General features: G+C 33.5%; 2 protein-coding genes across 4 annotated transcripts; both read right to left on the bottom strand.

The window, feature by feature from the left end:
• Window positions 1–25: 25 nt before the first annotated feature.
• On the bottom strand, window positions 26–3,252 carry LOC106667213. Of its 3 annotated transcripts, none has more exons than XM_014395030.2 (6): window positions 1,953–3,251; window positions 1,563–1,833; window positions 1,367–1,487; window positions 1,076–1,153; window positions 933–1,021; window positions 26–128 (listed from the first exon to the last, which is right to left on the bottom strand). In XM_014395030.2, the coding sequence occupies exons 1-4, from the start codon at window positions 3,127–3,129 to the stop codon at window positions 1,076–1,078; spliced, it is 1,647 nt and encodes a 548-aa protein (XP_014250516.1). In that variant the 5' UTR covers window positions 3,130–3,251; the 3' UTR covers window positions 26–128; window positions 933–1,021. The 3 variants fall into 3 exon arrangements, with proteins under 3 accessions (XP_014250516.1, XP_014250519.1, XP_014250517.1); XM_014395033.2 differs by having other exon boundaries at window positions 933–1,153; window positions 1,953–2,928; window positions 2,994–3,251; XM_014395031.2 differs by lacking the exon at window positions 933–1,021 and having other exon boundaries at window positions 28–128; window positions 1,953–3,252.
• Window positions 3,253–7,393: 4,141 nt separating this feature from the next.
• On the bottom strand, window positions 7,394–23,127 carry LOC106667216 (lamin Dm0). The gene is made up of 10 exons (XM_014395037.2): window positions 22,477–23,127; window positions 11,965–12,097; window positions 11,767–11,904; window positions 11,505–11,687; window positions 10,980–11,120; window positions 9,671–9,876; window positions 9,286–9,493; window positions 8,970–9,191; window positions 8,735–8,851; window positions 7,394–7,783 (listed from the first exon to the last, which is right to left on the bottom strand). The coding sequence occupies exons 1-10, from the start codon at window positions 22,896–22,898 to the stop codon at window positions 7,736–7,738; spliced, it is 1,818 nt and encodes a 605-aa protein (XP_014250523.1). The 5' UTR covers window positions 22,899–23,127; the 3' UTR covers window positions 7,394–7,735.
• Window positions 23,128–23,346: the final 219 nt, after the last annotated feature.

Raw genomic sequence — 23,346 nt, 5'->3', positions numbered from 1 at the left:
GTATAAAATGTATTATATTCTTTAAAAAAATTGAGGATAGAAAGATCCTCTATTTGACTCATGTACGATTTATTTCCTAATTCCTCAAATTTTCTCTCTGTTATTGATGAAACCTATCTATCTTACTCCTGGAAAAAAAAGCAATAATAAAATAAATTAAAATTGAAAGACTAAAAAACCAACGGGTAAATAAATTTATTCCTTCGATTTGAAATAGGGTGAGTAAAAAAATGATTGTTTCAAAAACTAAAAATGAAATATATTATCTTCGATCAAAATGTTTTCAGTCACTGAATCCCAGTGGGCCATCATACTCGGTGGTTTAATACCCACAATACCCTCAGTATTGATCATTTTATTTAATATGTGCAAAGTGAAGTGTGCTCTCAAATTTACTCTTTCAAATGGCTCCCTGAAGTAGACTCTGGCTCTTTAAAGTTGAATCCTCTGAGTGACTCATTCAATCCGATTTTCCTCAGACTGTCCCAATTAGAAAATATGTTCTCTTAAAAGGGAAAGAAGCCCTAACCTGTTTTTGCGTCTTCATCAACATCATCTCTCAATCATTTCATTTGTTAAGAAACAATTAAAAATATTAACAAATAAAATGAAATGAATAATGGAAGTTCAATTCTACTTTAGAAAGTTTGCTTTGTACATACATCGTACTTCTTCTGAATAGAGCTAAGAATTGACAAAACAACTTTTTTTTAACCATTCATAGTGAAGTTAGTTTACACCAGTAACATTAGGAGACAGTTTGTGAAAAAATCTTTTTTTACTCCTATATTTTGTTGAATTTGTAAGTTGATTTATTAAATTTAAAAATACTTGTTTTTTCTTCTTTTTTTAATATTGATGCACTATGTTAAAGTACAAGCATTTTATTTATAAATATCTGACCAAAATATTGTGTCATACTTTATACTTACTGTTTTTTTGTTACTCCTGTGCAATCGAAAAGTCTCGTATGTTCAATAAATCATAATAAATTATCGCATTTTCAAGATTCTACATATAACTAAAAGAAAAATGTAGCTTCGCAAATAAAATCATCTACGGCTGTAGTACTCACTCATAAAAGAGCTGTTTTCAATTGGTGTTCAACACTTTCAAGGTTTTGGTCGAAGCAGTCTGCATTATTCAGGTACAACTGTTAAAATGAAAATTAATTCATTCAATAATTCAAAAAGAACCTAACGAGAATTATTTGTGTTTAATATAGTGGTATCATATTTTTGAGCATTTTGTCATCTTCAGTGGTTTATGAAACACAGGCAAAACACTGTAGAAAGCGAAATGTCATAGGATCTAGGACTAGAAAGTGGTTTATGATGGTACTGATGTTGTAACAAATGAGTCTTACAGATATAAAATTGTGGTTCATTTTCTTCAGTAGTCGCAATTTTAATACCATATTTCCATTGGGCTGTTTTGACTTTCTTAAACAAACAGTACTGTCGATAACTTCGATATCTAAATTGCCACTAGAAAATTAAAAAACTGTCAGTATGCGGAAAAAATTTAAGACATTTGTAAAATGTGTTAACAAAATTTCAAACCTCAGGTGATTCGCTCTGATTCCACCGATGTACAGACCTGGGACTTGGAATGCGAATCGGATATCAGTCAGGCCGTAAATATGACCGTTTTTTGCAAGAAATTCCAACATTTTTTTTAAATGAGGCCTTTTCAAGAGATATTTCTCCCTTCTAGGTTGGAGATGATAGCTCTGCGCATTTTTTACATCGAATCCGAGCAGATTCGGAGACTCGAAGCGAATGCACGTCAAAAAAAGGTTGAGTTTTGCAAAATCCTTAAAATTGTCGTTACCTGAAATGCACATTTTCATTCGGAATATTCGTACTAATCGACTGTATAAATAAGCAAGTATTGTACAAAGACATAAATGTGTCAATTAAGTTTCATAAAACATGTTTTCATTTAGATACCTTTGATCAAGTTTATATTGTTTTCTGTTATAAATTCAACGACAGCATCTTTTACGTCACATTCAGCTATCCATAAAGAAAGAAGTATGTTTGCCATCATATTCGGTGGTACTTTGTTTTCTTTGAAAGTATAATAGACATGATTCGGTATGGATGAATTTTGAAACACCTCGTTGATTTCTTTACAGCAATATCTGCTTGCCGAATAGAGCAAATTGTTCAAATCCTTCAATCGAACCCTCTTTCTCGTTTTGAAACTTGATTCTACTTGTTGGACCGATTCCCTAACCGCCCATAAAATAAAATCAACATCAGCGTACAGACCGTTACAGTAATATTGTAACAAATGAACCATAGTCGTCACAGGTAAATTCCTCAGGTTGCATTCACCGTTTATCAACTTTCTTGCTAAGAGGGTGAAAAGATTGTCATCGTAATGCTCCGCCTGCCGCAGACACTTGATGAAACAGATCAACCTGAAAATAAACAGCGAATCCTGAGTTGTATCAGTTAAATCTTTCGAGATTTGTTTCACGATAAAACTCGGAATTCCGGTATCAGCCAAATTTACGCCGGAAGAGAATGAAGAAAGGCAAAATATGGCCAAGTCGTTTTCGTTTAATATATCTAATTGTTTTTTCGTAACCTTTTCCAACACCAATGACGAAATACGTTTTCCAAGCGGCTTTGAACCGTATTTGCTGATGTAATACATACATTGTATCTGTTCGTAGATAGAAAAGTTTCCTTCCTTGATATGCCGTTCGAGGTGAGGAATAGCTTTTTTAAGGAAAACCAAATCAAATTGTTTATAGTTGGATGCCAGAGAGTGTAATACGCTCAAAAGTTCTTTCTTTGGAGTTTTTTCGTTCAGCCTCTCGCTAAATTCAAAATCTACGAGGGCCACCAGTCTCTTTTTCAACTTCCTGTCGGCTATCAGATTGGCCAATTCGACTGTGGAACGTTTGTGCAAATCCTGCAAGTTTAAGTCGTTATTAGGCTGGAAAATAGGAAAAGTGGTGTACTTTTCCTCGGAACTACCGAAATATCCCAGTATCCAAGCGTTGTATTCATACTCTTTGGAGAATTTTGCAATGTCACTAATATTTTTACAGTTCAAATTACACTTCAACCTTGAATTGAACAGTTTCAAACCCTTTAGAAGGAACGGAACCATATCAACGGGCGATATATTTAAAAATATAGTATTGAAACTGAAACCTTGCGTACCGTGTCAGGTTTTTTTATTTGACAAAGAAAACAATCATATTTCATAAGATAAGACAAAATGCAACCTCTTTCATGAGGGATCACGTGCTTTATTTACAAAACGACCAAAACGTCAGAGCTCGTAATAAAATAATTCCATATTTAATATTTTTCTTTTAGATTCTTCACAAATTTTACGAATCAATCGAGGACAAATTGGAAGGATTAAACCGTGAAACTTGCAAAACGAAAAGAAAACTCAATACACAGTTTGAAAAACAATGCCAGGAATATTTTTGACTTTACCGATGTTAAATCTTACACAATCGAATCAGTGAGAGTCCATTTTGTCGATTATAAGCTTAATTAAGTCAAAAACCTTTTTTTTTACTCTTTTTATGTTCAGAATTCCGGTTCTCGATAAGCATCTAACCGAACTAAAGTTGGAAGAAGGGACAAAACGGTGGTGTGGTCTGTTATCTGTTTTAAAAAAGTGTTGATAAATAGATTGAATAATTAAAGGAATTAATGTAAGATTTTCATCTTTTAATTAAAAGGGTTAAAATCTGTCCTTACAATATTTGAAAACAACACATATGGGCAATTACTTACAAGAAAGTTTACTGACCTCATGGGATTGAATTTGGCACACTAGACCCTTGTGACTTGACAAACATTAATTTTGTAGAAAAACCTTTTTATTCACTTTTTTAATGTTCAGAAATCCCTTGTTCTCAATAAACATCGAACCTAACCTATGTTGGAAGAAGGGACAAGACTGTGGTGTAGTCTATCTATTCTAAAGTGTTGATACATAGACTGAATAATTAAAGGAATTTAATATAGGATTTTCATCTTTTAATTAAAAGGGTTAAAATCTAAGTCCTTACAATATTTGAAAACAACACATATGGGCAATCACTTACAAGAGAGTTTTAATTTATACTGACCTCATGGGATTGAATTTGACACACTAGACCCTTGTGATTTGACAAACATTAATTTTGTAGAAAACCCTATTTTTCACTCTTTTTATGTTCAGAAATCCCTTGTTCTCAATAAACATCAAACCTAACCTAAGTTGGAAGAAGGGACAAGATTGTGGTGTGGTCTATCTATTCTAAAAAGTGATAATAAATAGATTGAATGGTTAAAGGGATTTAATCGAGGATTTTCATCTTTTAATTAAAAGGGTTAAAATCTAAGTCCTTACAATATTTGAAAACAAATAACATTGCCTATAAATAGACAATTATTTAGAAATCGATTAACGGTCACTAATCACCACATATAAATACACAATTACTTACAAGAAATCTGACCTGCTGGGATTGAATTTTGCACAATTGGACTCTTGTGACTTGACAAACATTAATTTAGTCAATAAATCTTTTTTTCTCTCTTTTTATGTTTAGAAATCCCATCTTGTTGATAAGAACCTAACCAACCCCCAGATGGAAGAAGGGCAAGAATGCGGTGTGGGGTATTTATTCTAAAAAGTGATAATAAATAGATTGAATGGTTGAAGGGATTATTTAATCTAGGATTTACAACTTTTAAATAAAAGGGATAAACTCTATGTAACTCCTTACAATATTTGAGAACAATACATATGGTCAATTACTTACAAGAATTTTTTAATTTATTCTGACCTTCTGGGATTGAATTTGGCACAACTGGACTGTTGTGACTTATCAAACAATAATTTAGTCGATCTATCTAGATTTTTTTCATTCTTTTTATCTTTAGAAATCCTTTGTTCTTAATAGGCACATAGCCTAACTCAGTTAGAAGAAGGGACAAGACAGTGGTGTGGTCTATCTATTCTAAAGTGATAACAAATAGATTGAATGGTTAAAAGTTTTTAATCTAGGATTCTCATCTTTTAGTTAAAATCCAATATTTGCATATAAACAACTTCATCTATATATCAGCGACTACTTACAAGAATTTTTCTCGTTTATTTTGAGCTCTTTTTTGGTAGAGTTGGCCACTTGAAACTCGATTTTGTTGTTTACAGGCATTAATTAGAGCGAAAAAATCTTTTTTCTCTTTTTTAAATATTAGAGATTTTTTTAAAAATCGATAAGTACCAAACCTGTCCTAAATCGGAAGGAGGGACGACAATACTGTGGTGTGATCTCACAAGGGAATATTTTAGGTCCCATCCTGTATATTTATACTTTCTGGTACTTTGCAACACTCTGACCTGTAACATCTAAGAATACCAAGAAAAAAATTGGAGGGAAAGACTGATTGAGGAAAATGCAGTGAGTGTACATTTACATTGAAGAAAAATTCTCTCGCCGAACATATTAAATTTTGGAATATTGTTCGTCCATGAATGTTTAATTCATTTGGAGCACTTTTCTCAATTCTGATGGATAGGCTTAGGGTTTTGGGGATGATCAAACCACAGGACCGCTATCTGTTCTTCCACCAACATTGTTGCCTCTTCTAAGAGGTGGCTACATGGAAAGAAAACAGATTGAAAAGCCACAACTTCCTGGCAATATAACTTTTAAATTCTTTCGTCCCTTATTTTTATTTAATATGCTTTTTATATAATCACTAATGATTCCGGACACTAATAAGAAGGAACTGTGAAATTGTTTTAATAGTTTGTGTGTTGAAGGAATACACACCTTTTATATATAGATTTTGTACTTGTGCAAGTTTGGTTTGTTAAGAAAAATTAACTTTTAATGCAATATATCAAGATAATGTTGAGAGGGAGGGAATGAGGTGCTGGACAGTCTTAAGGTATAGTTTTGGTCACCTTCCCCTGTTAAAATACCAATTACAAAGTGTATAAAGTATGTATTTGTTAGTAATAATACAATTCTGAAAAAAATAAATGATATAGGAGAATCAAAAGAACTTATTACAAGTAACAATGTTAACAATAAAAATATTCTAAAATACTTGACCAAAATCTGTTGTAACATATATATTTTTTTCTCTTTTCTTTTATAAGATTACACTTCTATAATAAATATATAAATTACAACAATACTTTAAGACTGGTTGTAACTATTAAAAACTAAAAACAAATGTATAAATATATACGTGATTTTCAGACAGATAAATGCACCAACTTTAATTTATTAAAGATTTACGTAGCTCTTTTTTTTTTTTGTTAATGTTAACATTGGATGCTTTTTACATAAATTAAAAGCCTTGGATTTGGGAATTTACGCCAACTTTTTTTTCTATCTTTATACAACACAATGGTTTACAACCATATAATGTTCTACAACCCAACTGTCACAAAATTTATAAGTAAAAATTTTTTTTTCGTTTTGATAAAATAGTTTTTAATTTTTTTTTTTTTTTTTTTTTTAAGTGTCAAACTAATTTGAATTAAACACGTCCGCACATGTACTCGCGACAATCACACATTCTTTTACTTGACAATCATACAGATGGCCCAGGTTTCAATGAATTTGCACCAATATTTCTCATTTCTTTGCAAAAACTGATAGAATATTCAAAAACAAAAATTATTTTACCTAAGTTGGTGCTGTTTGGTTAATAAATTGTTGTGGATAGTAAACTTTTCTTTTTTTGAAGGCACTTAAAAAATATAAATATCAAATAGAGAAAAACAAACCTATAAATCAATTCCTCATTTTAATTTTTTTAATTAAATGATCCAAATTCATAAGTTTTCATACATTTTTTTTGTATCAATTTCTTAACTCAATTCTTCTTGTAAACAATAATACTTCAGAGGAACAAAAAGAACCCGAAGTGCTTCAATATCAGTTCCTTCTTTGGCAATTGTTTGGCGAAACAAAATACAAGAATAACAAAGATGATGGAGTTAAAAAAGCAAAGTTAATAATATGCCAATTTTCCCCTTCACAGATTTGTTTCATATATTTGGGAAAATATAATAACCAATTTTATTAAAAAAAGAAAAAAGAAATCAACTTTGCCTGATTAGCTGCACATCTTTTTTAAATGTTTTCTTGGTTGTTATCAGGGATGTGGTCAAAGAACAACCTGATAACAACCAAGAGAACATTATCTGCATAAGTTAGTTGATAAATCTACAAAACATCGTTTTTTTTTAAATTTATTTTTATAACTATTTGAACACAAATATAAAAAAATCAATAAAAAAATTTAAATCTTCCCATTTATTTGGTGGAACTTGAAAACTGGACTTATCAAATGACTAATATTACTTTAAACCTAACAAATGACTCCTCTCAATTGTTCACATCTTTCAATTATATGCTTATGCATTTATATACAATTGAAAAGAAACATTAAACACACGTACAATACTCAGAAATAAAAGCTCCTATATTTAACAATTTTGAAGAAGAAAAGAAAAGATGATATTACAAGAATAAAGCCCAAAAATTAAGTACCTTAATAATGCTATCAGTGAATGACATAGATTATGTTATAAAAAGGAAAATTAATATTAAGTCTGTGATTTTTTTTTAAATAAACCTATCAACACAAACTATATATATTTTTAAATAAAAAGAAAAGGAAGATTCCAATTTTATGTGCACTTTTGTCACATTAAGTCTATGTCTAATTAATTTGATTTAAAATTACATTATCGAGCACCTTTCTTCAGAGACACCAGAGGTTGCATCTCCCTGAAACAAGACAGAAAAGTATTAACAAAGAATATAAATAGGGATGGTCAAAACTAAAATATTTACATGTACAAAATATGTGGGTGTGAATACAGATTATTTTCTCTCTGCAACACTGCACCCGGAGGATACAGGTTAGGATTGATCGAAAGTTTGGTGTGGAATTTTAGAAGTGGGAATGGTTCAGTTTTAGTTAATGATGACCTTTGTGTGAGGTTGGCAAAGGCTTTTGATTGGAATGATATCTCTGTCTTAATTTTCCAGTTATATTCTGTTGGTGACTAGTGCTAAGTAGAGAAAAAATAGGCATAACCAGCCACTAATGATGACCAAATGCATGTCTGATGGATAAAACCAAGTAATAAAACTAAATTTATTTATTTTAAATCAATTAATAAATAAACCAACTGTACATTATTTTAGCGTGGATTTGTTTTTGGGCTAGATGCATAATTTTTTTTTGTAAATATTTCGATCAATTTTATGGTACAGAGGAGTGCACAAGGATAAGGTTAAGGATGGTTGGGTGGGCTAGAACTAGGTTAGGTTAGGTAAAATGGGATAAAGATTAGGTTAGGTATGGATTATACTAGGTTAGGATTAATGTGAAGGCTAGAGTGAGGAAGGGTTAGGATTAAGAAGATATTAGGTTAGGTATGGTAAGGAATAGAGTGAAGGTTAGGCAAGGTCGGGGTACAATTAGGGTGAGGGTTAAGAACATGAACGGGTTAAGTAAGGTAGAATGAGGTTTGGAATGGTTAGGCAAGATAGAGTTAGGATTAAGAGTGAGGGTTAAGAACAGGTTAGGTAACATATCTACGATACAGTTTGTTTTTTTCAGTTTCAATTGGTGGTGATGTTAACACTACAGCCATTATAAGTTTGGATTTGGAAATTACTAGCAAACAATATTCAATAGAAAACTATCCCACAGTAGTGTAATTTATTCACCTGTCTGAACTGGGACCGAGGAAGATATGATCTTTGTGGAAAGTAGCCACCTGAGTCTCTCTGATGAGAAACCATAGAAGAACGCTGTTGTTTTTTGTGCTCTGCAACAGCAACTTCCTAAAAGATTATTTAAAAAAATTGTATCACTAACAATATACTATAACAAGTAAAAATTTAGGCATATCAGACATTATGGTTTAAGTTGGGAAAATAGACAGGAAAACGGATGACTTACTTCTCCATCTGGATTGATGACGCTGGTAGCCATATTGTCAGAAACGACCCATCTTTGGGTTTTCATCACCAGATGAGATGGAGGATCATGATCGTGAGAGCTGCCTGAAGACCAAATAGTAATTACAGCCCCTGGTTCAATTTTAACAGTACGGTGGAACTTGAAGGTCGAAGAATCGTTGCCTGCTTTGCGAACAACTTGCCACCCGCTCAACGACAACTCCTGAATTTTAGAAAAATTGTTATCAATGTACAACCAATGGTTTAATTAATACTTGTTACTGGTTTTTGACAACGATGCAGTTGTGAACACAAACCTTATTTCCTTTATTTGTTATTTTCACGTAGGTCCCATCAGGACAACAATCTGAAACTTCAAGATCCCCTTTAGATGTTGAAGTAACAGAATAATCACTAGCAGAGGTTTCTTCAGTCTCCTCGAAGTATTCTCGCTTGCGCTTAGCACGAGCGATTCTTCTCGGTGTTGGCCTAGCAGCCGGAGATACGACGGGCGTTATGTTCAACCTATTTGGGAGCAAATATTACATAAAAGTCCATATATGTTTGGCGGTCGTAATTAACCTATTTATTTATTTCAATTAATTTCATCTCAACCAAGACTTTACATAAAAAGTATAATTAATTGGATTAAATCAACGTATAATGAATAATTGAATTTTTTTTAAATTAATGTTTTACTACCTTGCTTCTTCTCCTTCAAGGAGTTTTCTATAAGCTGCAATTTCCATGTCAAGTGCTACCTTGATGTCCATCAAATCTTGATACTCTTGCACTTGATGAGCCATTTCTTCCCTCAATCTGGTAATCTCCAAATCATATTTTCCAAATTCTTCAATGTACTGGCCCTTTGCGTTTTCAAGCTGTTTCTCCAAATCTCTGACACGTTGCTGAAACAAGATTACGTTTAATGGAAACAAATCCTATTTTAAGCTAGTCTACCTTAATATAAAGTTGTCAATAATTATGCAGTAATTGTTAATATAATGCTAAGGTTAAAAAGGTTTTGCTAGGGTTTATAAATACAATGATCAAATAAGATTTTAGGGACAACAAAGTAGGGGTCGCCATAAATGTAGAATCGTTTGGACCAGATAGGCCCCTACACAGAGGACCATTGACCCTGGGATCGGTGAGCTGAATAACTGAAGCTTCCAGTAATTTTAAATAGAATAAAAGCAGTCAATTATACCAGGAAAATTGAGGTATGAGAAAGGTGGAGAGAAGAATAAAGTTGACAAACCAGGAAAGTCAAGTAAACTTGGCAGAAGAGTCGACAAATCTAGAGACTCCCGAGAGTATGAGAGTCAAGTAAAGCCAACAGACCAGGTGAGTCAATAACAAACTAGGAGTCAAGTATTCCGAAGAGCATGAGAATCAACAAACCTGGTGATTCCCAAGTTAAGTCAACAGACCAGGTGAGTATCAAGAATAAATTTTGGTTTTCCATGTGGAAAGTTAAATATTTTTCAACAAACTTTTTCCTGGTGGATGCAGTGAGTTCTTGAACGCCCTTCTTCTTTCACTAGATGAAATGCCAATGAAACTAGCCGATATTTTGAAGGAAACTTATATTAACCAAAAAATGTGGTAGTATTAGCCAGAAGACTAGTGGGTCATGACTTACACTCGCAGGCTTAACAAATTTTCTTTTCTTTCTCTCCGTCTTTGTTTAGAGACAACATAAAAGGAAAGAATTAGAAAATCAAAGCAGACAGCCGAACCTAGATAAACGAGACAAGTGGACTGATGAGTAAAGCCCAGAGACCAGAGAAAGCAGCCTTGGGTAAGTCCATATTGTGAACACTCACTCTTAGAGTTAGAGATATGTAGCCTAACCAATCCTACATGTTGCAATAAAAGGTATGAATCTTATCTCTTTGATGGTAAAATTTTTTAAAACTTACATTCCCAGACAAAAATTAACAAGTGCACACTAGATCACCTATCATATAGATAGTGATATACTGCAACCAACCCTAGTAAAACTTACATTTGCCAAATTCTTTTCGGCTTCAAGTTCGGCCATTTTTTTGTTAAGAGTCTCAACGCGAAGCTGTGTTTGTCTCATCTCTTCAATTGCCATAGATGCAGCGTTTGTGTTTCTCGTCAACTGGCTTGACAAGCTTCTAACCTGAAAACAGATATTTGTTTTATTAATTATTTGTAGTGCTGTTATTTCATTTTTTATTAACATTTATATTATTATTAACATTTATATTATTTTGTATCAATGAACTTACACTAAGAACTAATGGCGTAGTTCACAATTAATAATCAATTATTTTTTAAGTGTTAATGTGACAAACTCATTCTTGTATAGAATGAGGCTAGTTTTTATTTCATGAATTAAGAAATGTACGTTAGCACTGGGGCTACGCTGTTATATCCCATTAAATAAACTCTACATTTCATTCGTTTGCCACTGTAAATTTCTACATCTTTTACTACAGTGGTTGGATCAGCATTCCAGGAAAGTTCGAAAAGAATATGATTAAACAAAAAATTGTTACTATACCTTCTCCTCGCACATAACCTTAATTTGCTCTTTATTATTTTCCAAATCAATCTCATATTGTTCTCTTATATCTTGTAAGCTCTGATACAATTTCTCTTCATATTCTTGGGCGAGGCGGCCATCTAATTCGCTGATTTCGACTTGTTTTTTTGTCCTGCATTCTACCAACTGCTGTTGGTGGATCTAAATTTTGAAATTTATGGTTAATAAAATGAATTCGGCTTTTTTTACTTCTTTTTTTTAATAGTAAAATTAAATTTACCTGCTCCTTGAATGCAAGCTCTTCCCTCATGCTCTGAAGTGTATTCTCCATATCAATTCGAGAAAGCGTTTCTTCTTCTACCTGCTTTTTACTTTCAGCCAGCTGTGCGGCTAGTTTGTTACGCTCCTTTTCAAGATTCTACAATTTCATGGTAATAATTAATTTTCTGAATTTAAACAATTTTTTCTTTTTAATTACCTTATTTTCAACTAAGAGTTTCTTTTTATCTTGTTGTGCTTGTTGATACTTTGGATTCAAATCCATCAATTGGGACTCGGCTACGTTAAGACTATTTTGCACAATATTGAAGTCTTTTGTTTTCTTATCAAGACTGAAACACAAAAAGAAATTTGTTACTAAATAATTATTTTGGAAATTTTGTTTAGGCCAAACACACAATTTTATTTTATTTTTTAAATTACCGGCAAGTAGGCACAGGACAGGTGTCAGGATGAGTTAACAGAGAAAATGTGCAAATAACAAGAGCAAAATATTTTTACTGTCTAGAACTTCACATATGGTGATCTATTTTCCATAATTCAAAACGGGCATCCTCGGAGGGCCAGCCAGTGTTTTTGAAAACTGCTGAAACCCATATAACAGACAAAACCAATGATAGGTAGACCAAAAATGGTTGGCATTGCCCAACTAAAGTTCATGTATACCGACACATAGTGTGGCAGACACGGCAAAGACACAAGTTTTCACACGACAACTCACTACAGACGCCGACAGACAAACTAGAGAGCTGAATGTACCTACCTTGAAGTGGTTGCAATTTTACATGAAGAAGAAGAAGGAAAGAAATTGGATTGTGTAGAAATAGACAAAAAAAGAAAAAGAAGATTTGTGAGGAATGAATAAACAAATGTAAAAAGAAAAAAGAATTCTACACGCTCTACAATGAGTTAGTAGACGAAAAAGACAATTTTTTTTTTAAATACTTCATTATAGTCATAGACACGAGCTCAGACATAATTCATACTAAGTGTGCTAATGCTACAGACACATTTGTTAATTGGCTAGTTATTTGCCATAGTGCCTAACTCTGACCAACTGACCAGTGTCATTCAACTTTTGACAACTACTATGACTAGTGTCGACCACTGCCAATGGCTACCCTTTTTCTCACACTGGCTATCTGCAAACCTCCCCAGAGGGATCTACGAGGAGGCTTTGTGGCATGAACGCTATGTGCGAGACTATTGCACAATTGTATTGGCCACGTAACCGATATCGTGGAGACATTGTCAGAAAATGATATGAAGTATGAACATTATCAGAGAGAATTAATAATATCAAATAATGAACAAGTGTAAATAAAGGGCATAAGGAGAAGACATTAGACCAAAAGTTGATTGAGAAAATCCATATGCAATTTGGACCCATAGGGGCTCAACTCACATTATTACAGACGACCATACTACTACTTTTAAAATTTGGATAAATTGGTAACAAAATACTGAAATTCATGCCAAATATATAAGAACACTCTGTCCAATCGGGTTGCGTTCCCATTTGGGTCCGCCAACTACACCATACGAAATTATGTCAATAGACACAGTTGTTGGCAACAGTTCCTCGAAACAATATCTACAGTTGACCACTTCTCAAGATTTGCATTTATATCTACCTCATGTGGTCAAAACAAGATTTTTGTAAGTCTTGCAGATCCAGTGCTCAAGAAAAATGAAGCTAAAATACTACTGGCCGACCATTATTCAGTAGTAAGTCTACAGAGTTTCAGGAATATATTGTTTCAAAAGTGTTTCTCTACTTTTTACTTCAGTAAATTGCTCACAGTCTAATGGACTGAATGAAAGTCTTCATCATATTAGTAGATCATATTAGATGCACAATAAACAGTGATAATGAAAAAACATGATCATGGCCTAAGACAGCAGCAGAAAATTGTACTTAGGCATACAATACCACAATCCATAACATCACAAAATTTACACCTATATATCTTGGAGATTCCACCATCATTCCACAACTACTCCAAATTAAGCGCAATTTACACCATCAGAGTGCTTTAGAAAATTCAATTTTAAATCATGAGAAGAATAAAAAAAAATGTGATAAAAATTGGAAAGAATACAAATTCCCATTAATGAGTTGGTATACAGGGAAGGAGGAAATAAAGTAAATAGAAATAAATTAGACGAAATTAAAAGTGGTCCCTCTTTTTACACAATGCATTTCTAACACTACGAAATAGATTGCAACAAAGGTACAAAGAAATTAATTGTACGTGATTCCAGCAAATTTATTCCTACAGGTAAATTTCTTCTATAGCAGGGGGAAGATGTAACAATGTCCCGTTATCATGATCGCTATGCATTATACTACACCCGATTGTAGTGGCCACGTATCTGATATCGTGGAGGCAGAGTGAGATTAATAATATCAAATAGTAAACAAGTGTAAATAAAGTACTTATAAAATTGATTCATTTTTAGGAATATATTGATTTTGTTCTTTCATAAATCCAGCGACATTATATTTGAATCGTATTTCACAGGTTCATCAATCCACAGAGAAATTTAAAAATTCAATTAATACATATTTTAAACTTTTATTTATTTGATTTTGTCAAAGATTCCACAATAGGTCTGAACTACATTTTAGTTCAAACTCCCCAAAATCTGTTTTAGTGTTTGTTTGATTCAGCACAGTTTAACACGAAAATCAAATTAAACTGTAATTTGTCAGTTTTTGTCAATTGTTTTGGATCCGAACTTATCACCACTCAAAGCGAATTGTTATGAATCATCTGTAATGCAGTAATTTTTGAAAGTCAAGAGTATTGTAGACAAAACACTTAATTATGATTATTATAGGATTAGCTTTTTGTAAATACTTAATTATTAGTATTAATTGTTAATAATTAATTATTTAACTGCACCGATATTAAATAATGGTGAAAAAATTCCTTAAATTATTATTATAAACCAATTGATAATAGGGATTTTAACAATGTTCTGTTTACACAATTTTTACATATGCACACACAATATATTATGTTAAATAGTTTCAATATTGCCTTTTGTCACAGATTCCACGATATGTCTGAACTCTATTTTTAGTTCAAACTCCCCAAAATCTGTTTTAATGTTTGTCCGATTCAGCACAGCTTAAGACGGAACCTGAATAAACTGTAATTTGTCAGACAAGAGGTCAATAACACCATTGATTAAATTTTCAACTGGGAAAAATTAAAGTTACAAAACAGTAAAAAAAAATTGTTGCTGTAACTATATTATCTTTTTTTTCTGTTGCTGTATCTATACTATCATTTTTTTCTGTTTTCTTCTAGTTCTAACTCCCCAAAATCTGTTTTAATGTTTGATTCAGCACAGCTTAAGACGGAAACCTGAATAAACTGTAATTTGTCAGACTAATTCCACTGAAAAATCCAATCTTTAAAATCAAATAAATGTTATCTATAATGTGTGGTATTTAGTGACAGTTAATTAATGATTATTTGGAAATTGTGAGATGCTGTCAGGTTTAGAAGGGGCACTCTCAACACGTCGCACAGTAATGACACATCTTCACAGAAACACTGAACCCTGAAAATGAACTCAATCAAGATCGAAACATTGGCGCGATAAAGAAAATGGTTTTCTAAACCTATGTCACACCAGACCGCACTTCACAATCTCCAAATAATCGTTATCTATAATAATTATTATTATTTTTATTAATCGAAATTACTTGCCAGGTTTGAACTTAGATATTTACAACAGGTATGCTTAACTTATTGTTGTAGCCTGGCTGTTTTTCATCGATCTATTTTTGCTGTTTGTTTTTCTAACAGGTCAATGAGGACTCAGGACGACTGGAAATGTCCAAAACTGGTTTATAACCACACACATACATTAACTGAATTTCATACATTAATCCTTTAAAAATTCCTTGGGTTACTTACTAATCTGAATATTTTTCAGACTACAGGAGACATAAATTGTTTTAAATACATTTTACAAATCATCAAAAGTACTTAACTGAGAGGAAAATCAACCAATTTAATCCTTCAACTTATAATCTTAATCCTTTTTAATCAATAAATTCGATACGAGAACCATTGAACAGATTACTTACTCACAAATCTAACGAAAAGAAACAGTAACAATAGGTCGATTAGATTTTATTAGCTTAATATAGTAATTTTTGACAGTAGTGTCTTGTAGGCTAATCACTTCATTAGTAGTATTATTGGATTTAGATTTTTGTGATTAAATAATTATTATGGCCATTTTATAAAAGCGCTATTAACAAATCTATTGATATTAAATAATGGTAAAAAATAAAATAAAATTCTATTAAAGGAATGGGACATGTTACCCAGGCAGTATTGTTTAAGCTTGAGTAATATAACATGAATAATTAATTTTTTTAAATATATTTTATTATCTTTATCACAGATTCTACGATAGGAATGAACTCTTTTTAGTTCAAACTCCCGAAAATCTGTTTTAATGTTCATCCGATTCAGCACAGTTTAACAAAAATATCAAATTAAACTAATTTATCAGACGTATTTTACAGACTTTATTTTGTGTAGGCCAGTTTGTTAAGTGGATAAACTCATGTTGATCTTATCACATGGGTCTAAGTCTTTCAGGTTTTATTACGTTCCACTTGTTATTGTCTTTGTCAAGATGCCATAATAAGCCTAAAACCTATAACAAAAGTTAGTTTATTTTTAACTGGGCAATTTATCTGTTATGTAATATTCTGTTTCAACCCATTATCACATTTTTAGAATTACAATGTTGTTACAATAACGTCTTTGTCACAGATTCCACTATTATTTATTCATTTGTTTATTTTTTATTCAAACTCCCCAAAATCTTTTTTAACGTTCGTCCGATTCAGCAGAATTTAACAAAAAAATCAAAATAAACTAATTTGTCAGACTTATTTTTTTCCACTTTTTCCGCCTTTATTTTATGTCGGTTGCTGAGTGAGTGGATGGACTCATGTCCAACTGGTATTTTTGTTTATTGCCTTTGTCACAGATTCCACGATATGTCTGAACTCTATTTTTAGTTCAAACTCCCCAAAATCTGTTTTAATGTTTGTCCGATTCAGCACAGATTAAGACGAAATCCTGAATAAACTGTAATTTGTCGGACAAGCTTCACTCCGATCATAAAAACCATTTAGCATAGGTCATATCAACCCTCGGGGTGCCGGTGTTTTTAGGAGAAGGGAGGGGAAAAAAAAGCCCACTTGTAATGAAGGGCTTCTGGATTCGAACCCGGGACCTTTAGACGGATATCTGTGTCAATACTTAAACCGGTGCGGCCACCGACACTCCGATTGATTCATTCAAATTGGATATTAAACAATTAACATATATTTTATAATCTTTGTCACAGATTCCACGATATGTCTGAACTATTTTTAAGTTCAAACTCCCCAAAATCTGTTTTAATGTTTGTCCAATTCAGCACAGTTTAAGACAAAAACCTGAATAAACTGTAATTTGTCGGACAAGTTTATCTCCGATAATAAAAACCATTTACAATTAACAATAAATTAGCATTGATTGATTCATTCAAATTGGATATTAAACATTTAACATATATCTTATAATCTTTGTCACTGATTACACGATAGGCCAGAAGGTTTTTCCCCACATCGTTTATATCATCAGTCAGTTTGTGAGAGGATGGACTTATGTCAGAAGTTTCTATTGGGCTAACTTTAGGCCTGAAAAATTCAATAGCATCTGACATTACCACTAGTCAAATGGTTTGGAAAAAGACGTTTTTTTCCGAACCTCTTGTAGCCTTTTTGTTGCATATTAAAATCCAACTATACGACATTTGAGGTAATCCTTAAAGGTCACATTTAAAAATTAGTGATAATACAAACAATCCAGCCATTAATAAAATTGTAACTTCAGTTAAATTCTTGTAAATTTGGTAATTACTGATTGTCATCATTCGTTTATTCACGCTTTGCTGGTCTCAACTTTTTTTTGTTATTTCACCATTTTTGGTGTCTTTTTTTAAAATTTAAAATTAACCCGTTTTCATTTCAAATTAACCTTTTTTTTTAATACCAAAATGCACTTTGTTTTCAACTTCCAGTGTTTTACTCTACACGCTTATTTATTCCCCCCCAGCCAAAATAACCCTTTTTACCCCATTACTAAAACTAATTTCAGTTAAAGTTTTATAAATATGGTCGTTATGGATGCTCAGTGTTTGTTTATCTTCATGTAGCTGGTCTGTCACTACACTTTTTGCCATTTAGCCTGCCTCTTCGGTGTTGTCACTTTTCATGAATTTTCTGTAGTTTTTGATTGCCTAATCTTTCAAATATACTAATCTATGTTTATTCCCTGTGTATAAATAACTAGTGCCCCTCCTTGGTTTTCTCAAAAATTACTCAACCTAGAAAATAAAATTGAAACAGTGTTTTTGTTAACGAAAGCTACAGTTTCAAATATTACAATTTTTTAAAATTTCTTTTAAAAAAATTCATCCAGTGAATTCACTTTTATAAAATGGAGAAAAAAAACCATTTCAAAATCGGTTCAGAAAAAAGGAGGGCATAGTTAATTTTTTTTATCCGAATATACCAAATTATCAGAGATTCGTTGTTTACATTTAAATATTTCTGTAATTAACAAAAGGCAGCTTGTTGAAATTTAATCAGATATGCTCGACACGCCTGGGACTGCCAACAAGAATCGTTAATAGAATTTAATTCCAAAAGAATTTTCAATTCTGTATTTATCTTTATTAAGAAGTTTTTTTATGAATTTGTAAAAATTAAATTAAAAAATATAAGTAACCAATGTTTGAATTTTGACAATTCGATGACCTCGGACAGGCGGAATTTCTCCCAGCTCGTAACATGCTAATAAAAAACCTCAAGCTTCAAAAATTACATGAAATTCCAGACTAGTCCAGGGATTGAAAAACCCAATGATTGGTATACTGTCCGATGGATCACAACATGACAGACAGACATGACACTACAAGAAATCCTCCAATTTTGGATAAATATGACATCTGTGCATTCTGTCACAGGAAGGTAGAACCGTATGTGGAAGCTGTCAGTGACCCATATGCAATGCATCATGAAATGCCACTTAATGTGAACTTCTGTGCTCATTGCACATTGTGATTTCATTAGTCTAGTTCAATATTCAAGTATTTCAATGTGTTTTTCAATGAACGGTTGTTATAATTTGTTAAGTCGTGAGGAGCGGTCAGGAATAAAGTATTTTAGAAAACGCTTTTTTTTCTACCTTTATTCGGTCCACAATGGTTATAATGATTTTGTGTAAAATTGACAAGTATTTTAGCCATTGTGACACTACAAGAATAGCAACACACTTTATGCCATGAAGAAGACTCAAATAAGGGTCGAAACGTCGGCAAAAAGTTTTTCTAAAATGCTTTATTCCTGACCGGTAACTGCACTCTTTGAATAAACCCAGACAATCCCCATTCACGACTTCCTTTGAAAGAAAAAAAAATGAGAAAGGTGTTTTTCTAAAATACTTCATTCCTGACCGCTCCTCACGACTTCGATAAATTTTATATAATTATTCAGATATCGTGAGACTAATCTCTACACATTTTATATAATATTAACTTCCTTTCAAATATCAGTAACTGAACTCAATGAATAAACCCCAACATTCCCCATTCACTACTTTCTTAAAGAAAGGAAGGGGAGAAAGGAAAGAGGGGAGAGAGGGAAAAAACGATACAAATTCACATGTCACAACAATTTCACCAAATACAAGGCCTTCTCAAACTGGTCCGCGGCGAATTTCGATAAAAAGTAATAATTACAAATATAAACGGTGAATAAATAAAATAAATAAATAAAAAACTAATAACAATGACTACTGAAAACGAATGTTTTTATTTTTCAGTCATTGTGTTCTCGACAGACATGCTTTAGCTGTGAAAATGGCAGCCTCTTTTAAGAAAGTTTTGGATGAGTCTGCTCGAAGAAGATTAAATCAGTATGAATTGATGACTTTTCGCCCAGTAAGAGGACCAGAATTGACAAGAACGGACATTGTTGCACGTTTCGCATTTACTCGAGAACACAGCGGACAACTGGTCTGCTGTACTTTTTACAGATGAGTGTAGATTTGTTCTACGATCTCCAGATGGGCGTGAAAGAGTGTTGGGGAGGCGAAATGAAAGGTACGAAGCTTCTAATTTTTCCCAGAGCCAACCTTTTCAACGTAGCTCAAGTCATGGTGTGGGCGGGAATTTCAATGGAGAGTCGCACAGAGTTGGTTGTTGTTCGTGGAGGGTCTTTGATCGGCCACTCGCTATGTGGATGAAATTTTGGAACATCATGCGTTGTCTATTCTCGATGAAATCCTATTCTAATGCACTCTCATATAGAACAAACGCAACTTCAACAGCATAACATCAGGGTCTTCCTGGCCAGCCCGTTCTCCAGACTTGAACCCCGTCGAACATTTATGGGATACTCTCAAAAGACGAATAAGAGCACGTCCATCACTTCCTGATACACTCCACGATCTTGAAAGGTCTCTTCGTGAACAATGGGCTAACCTCCGACAAAGACATTTCCAGACTGGTAGAAAGTATGCCGAGGCGTAATTAAGGAAAAAGGATGAAATACGCGATATTGAAATGTTAATTAAAAGTGTAAAACAAATTTTATTTGCCCGACTTTTTAATTTTTTTTATTTGCCTTAGTAATTTACTTTTTTTTAAGACAACGATTCAATTATTAAACGTTAAAAAACGTGACTGATCAATATATAAAAATATATACAAATCAAGTTATATTACAAGTGGGTGGAATTTTTTGCCTGTCAGTGTATAATAAGGTCAATTATGACTTCTAAATACTATTTTTTTCCCAGCTGAACACCTTATTTTTACATTGAATTACTAACAAAATTGAATTTAAAAAATCAATTTTTTTTTAACAGCAGGGGTTTTTAGCACCCAACCTTGCAATAAAATAAGAGATAAGACACTGCCTTTCTAGGGTTAATACTTAAAAAAAAAAGGTCAATTAAAATATATAATATAAACGAAAAGGAAGGAAAAAATACAGGTGTGGGGGGCGAACGCAGCCGGTTTGAAAGATTTGAATCGGTCACGATCATACAACGGACGCGGCGAGTACCAAGTACCAACGGCCGGTACGAATAAGCGATAGATGTCGCTGCCGCCGTCAAACACGAAACATTCACTCAGCGTGGTCTGCAAACATTAAACGGGAAAAAAGGCGTGTCACACAAAAAAAAAGACTATAAAAATCGATTCGCTGGTTCCATTTCGTTAGAAAAATTTGTCTTTAGTTTTTCAGTATTATACACACATTTTTTAAACAATTTCAAGGGAAAATATGAAAGTATATTAGCCTTTATAATATGGGATTACATTTAAAAAAAAAATATATATATATATATATTTTTAACCCCACGTGGTCTCCGAAGATCACGGGGAAAAACTAAGTCAAGGGAATTGAAACAACGGAACCGAATGACCTAAATAAACAGTTTTCTATTTTAAGGCCGGTCGGGGAGACGAGGCCGAAGTGAGGCTTGCTCGTATAGACCAGGGATTTTTTTTAATGAGAAAGTGAGAAAAAACGTTCATTTGCAACAGAACAGGAGAGAAAGAGATAATTCAAAGGATGGTTACGATTGGTTCAAAGGATGGTTTACACTCAAAAGAGGAAGGCCGGTTGATACTTCTGAGGCACAAAACCATTTTTTTTTTTAAATAAAAGTTTTTACTTCAAAAGAAGAAAAAAAAAGTTCTTCGATATTTTCAACGGATAAAGGGAAATAATTTAACCTAAGAAAAATAGCTTCATGTATTAACTTTTATTGATTTCCTTGATGGTCTTAAATTGAGGTCATCCCGTTCAAAGGTTATCCGGTGAAACGAGGATAAAAAGGCATAAATAAAACTAAAAGGAACAGTATAAGATTTTAATATAAACCACAAGGGGGCGAGACATAATTTAAATTTTTTATACACTAAAGAAAGACAAAAAATCGATCTGTGGCAGGTTTAGTTTTTGAGTTTTTTTTTAATATAAAAGGAAAATTCAGTTAACCGTTTGTGTTTAATGGAATGTTAGTTGTAAACGGACGGTCGTTGGAAGGCAGGATTGCGTAAAGGGATGCCATGCCAGTAGACGTGAGGGACGCCTTTACCCACGCCTTTCTCCCTTCGTACTAGTCACCGTATACAAACCACACCCGGCCTATGCTTTCCAATTCGACGACGGTCAAACAAGTTTAACAAAAAAAACAACACTTAAATCATGTTAGAACGTAAAATTTTGACGAAATGGTCGGTCAGAAATAGCTTCCAAGTCGAGTTGTCAATCCGTGTCTGCCGGAGACATACCGCGGCAATTATTAGTAGCTATGTAGGTAAAGGGGGGTGGACTTCTATTTATAAAACATGATGTAATTCTTTACCAGCGAAATCCACGTGACGAAAACAACGCGGGTTTTTTTTTGTCTTAATCGTCAAAATATTATGGCGGTTAAGAAAATAATTTTCCGTACTAGTTTTCTTTTTAACATGAACGCCTGGGGTTCAGTATTGTTTAAAGAAAAGTAAAAATATATTTAAAAAAAATAATAAGTGTTTTTAACCGGGTTGGAGGGTGCGTGCGCAGGGACCGGGAAGAATTTGGAGCGAAAATGGTACTCACTTGTTTTTGAGGTCTTCAGTTTCTTCGAAGAGCCTTTTGATGTCAATTTCGAGCTTGGCCTTTTCTTTAGAGAGTTCGTCCACGAGTTTCCTTGTCTCGGAAAGCTCGTGTTCGTACATGGATTTCACGCTGGTGACTTCCCTGGTGATGGTCTCCTGGGATGTACGCACCTCCCTGGTGAGACGGGAGTTCTCCGTCTCTAGGTGACGTACCCTGTCTATGTAGCAGGCGAGCCGGTCGTTCAAATTGGCCAATTCCTCTTTTTCGTGAAGCCGGCTGTACCTGGTGGGACTTAGCGGGCTCACGTTCTGCCCCTGGGACGACTGCGGGGTGGGCGTCATGCTTTTCTTCGACGAGGCCGAAGACCTCGACGTCGCCGACGTGGTCGTCGTCACGGTCTTTTTCGTCGTCTTCGAAGACATCCTCAACTCACTTTAAAAAAAACAAAACGAACCAAAATGACACAAACAAACCCGAAGCGAGAGGCAGTTCGTCTACGCCCTTTTCCGGTGTACTACTGACTGAAGCGGTGGGACGGCGTGGTGGGGAAACGGCCGCCAGGACCCCCCACCACAGGTCATGACGAGACCGCTTGCGCGCCCCGGCCACCGCCTAGGCTGCTCCACCCGGCTAAAACCGAAGCGTAAACCGTAAAAACGTGAAAATCTCCAACCTGAACTCGGAAGTTGAAAATACTACGGCAAGCAGCAGTCTGAGTCACAATCCACACAGTCCAATCGGCACACTACTGATGAATAACGCTTCAAAATAAACAAATGTTTGGCTTTTAACAGACAAAAATGCTGTATTTTGTCAACTGTATTATCAGCAAAACGATTTATTCTATGAGGAGTATAAAATCCAAGTCTA

This window comes from Cimex lectularius, unplaced genomic scaffold (genome assembly GCF_000648675.2).
Source record: "Cimex lectularius strain Harlan isolate CLEC.00 unplaced genomic scaffold, Clec_2.1 scaffold207, whole genome shotgun sequence".
Taxonomy (NCBI): Eukaryota; Metazoa; Arthropoda; class Insecta; order Hemiptera; family Cimicidae; genus Cimex; species Cimex lectularius.
This window is presented reverse-complemented; position numbering and strand designations above follow the sequence as displayed.

Coding starts and splice junctions, on each gene's coding strand:
- LOC106667213 (XM_014395031.2), bottom strand. CDS start 3,129: ATGGTTCCGTTCCTTCTAAAGGGTTTGAAACTGTTCAATTCAAGGTTG. Junction 1,834..1,952: donor CAATATAAACTTGATCAAAG/GTATCTAAATGA, acceptor TGTGCATTTCAG/GTAACGACAATTTTAAGGAT. Junction 1,488..1,562: donor ATCAGAGCGAATCACCTGAG/GTTTGAAATTTT, acceptor TTAATTTTCTAG/TGGCAATTTAGATATCGAAG.
- LOC106667216 (XM_014395037.2), bottom strand. CDS start 22,898: ATGTCTTCGAAGACGACGAAAAAGACCGTGACGACGACCACGTCGGCG. Junction 11,688..11,766: donor AGCTTGCATTCAAGGAGCAG/GTAAATTTAATT, acceptor TTCAAAATTTAG/ATCCACCAACAGCAGTTGGT. Junction 9,192..9,285: donor TAACAAATAAAGGAAATAAG/GTTTGTGTTCAC, acceptor TCTAAAATTCAG/GAGTTGTCGTTGAGCGGGTG.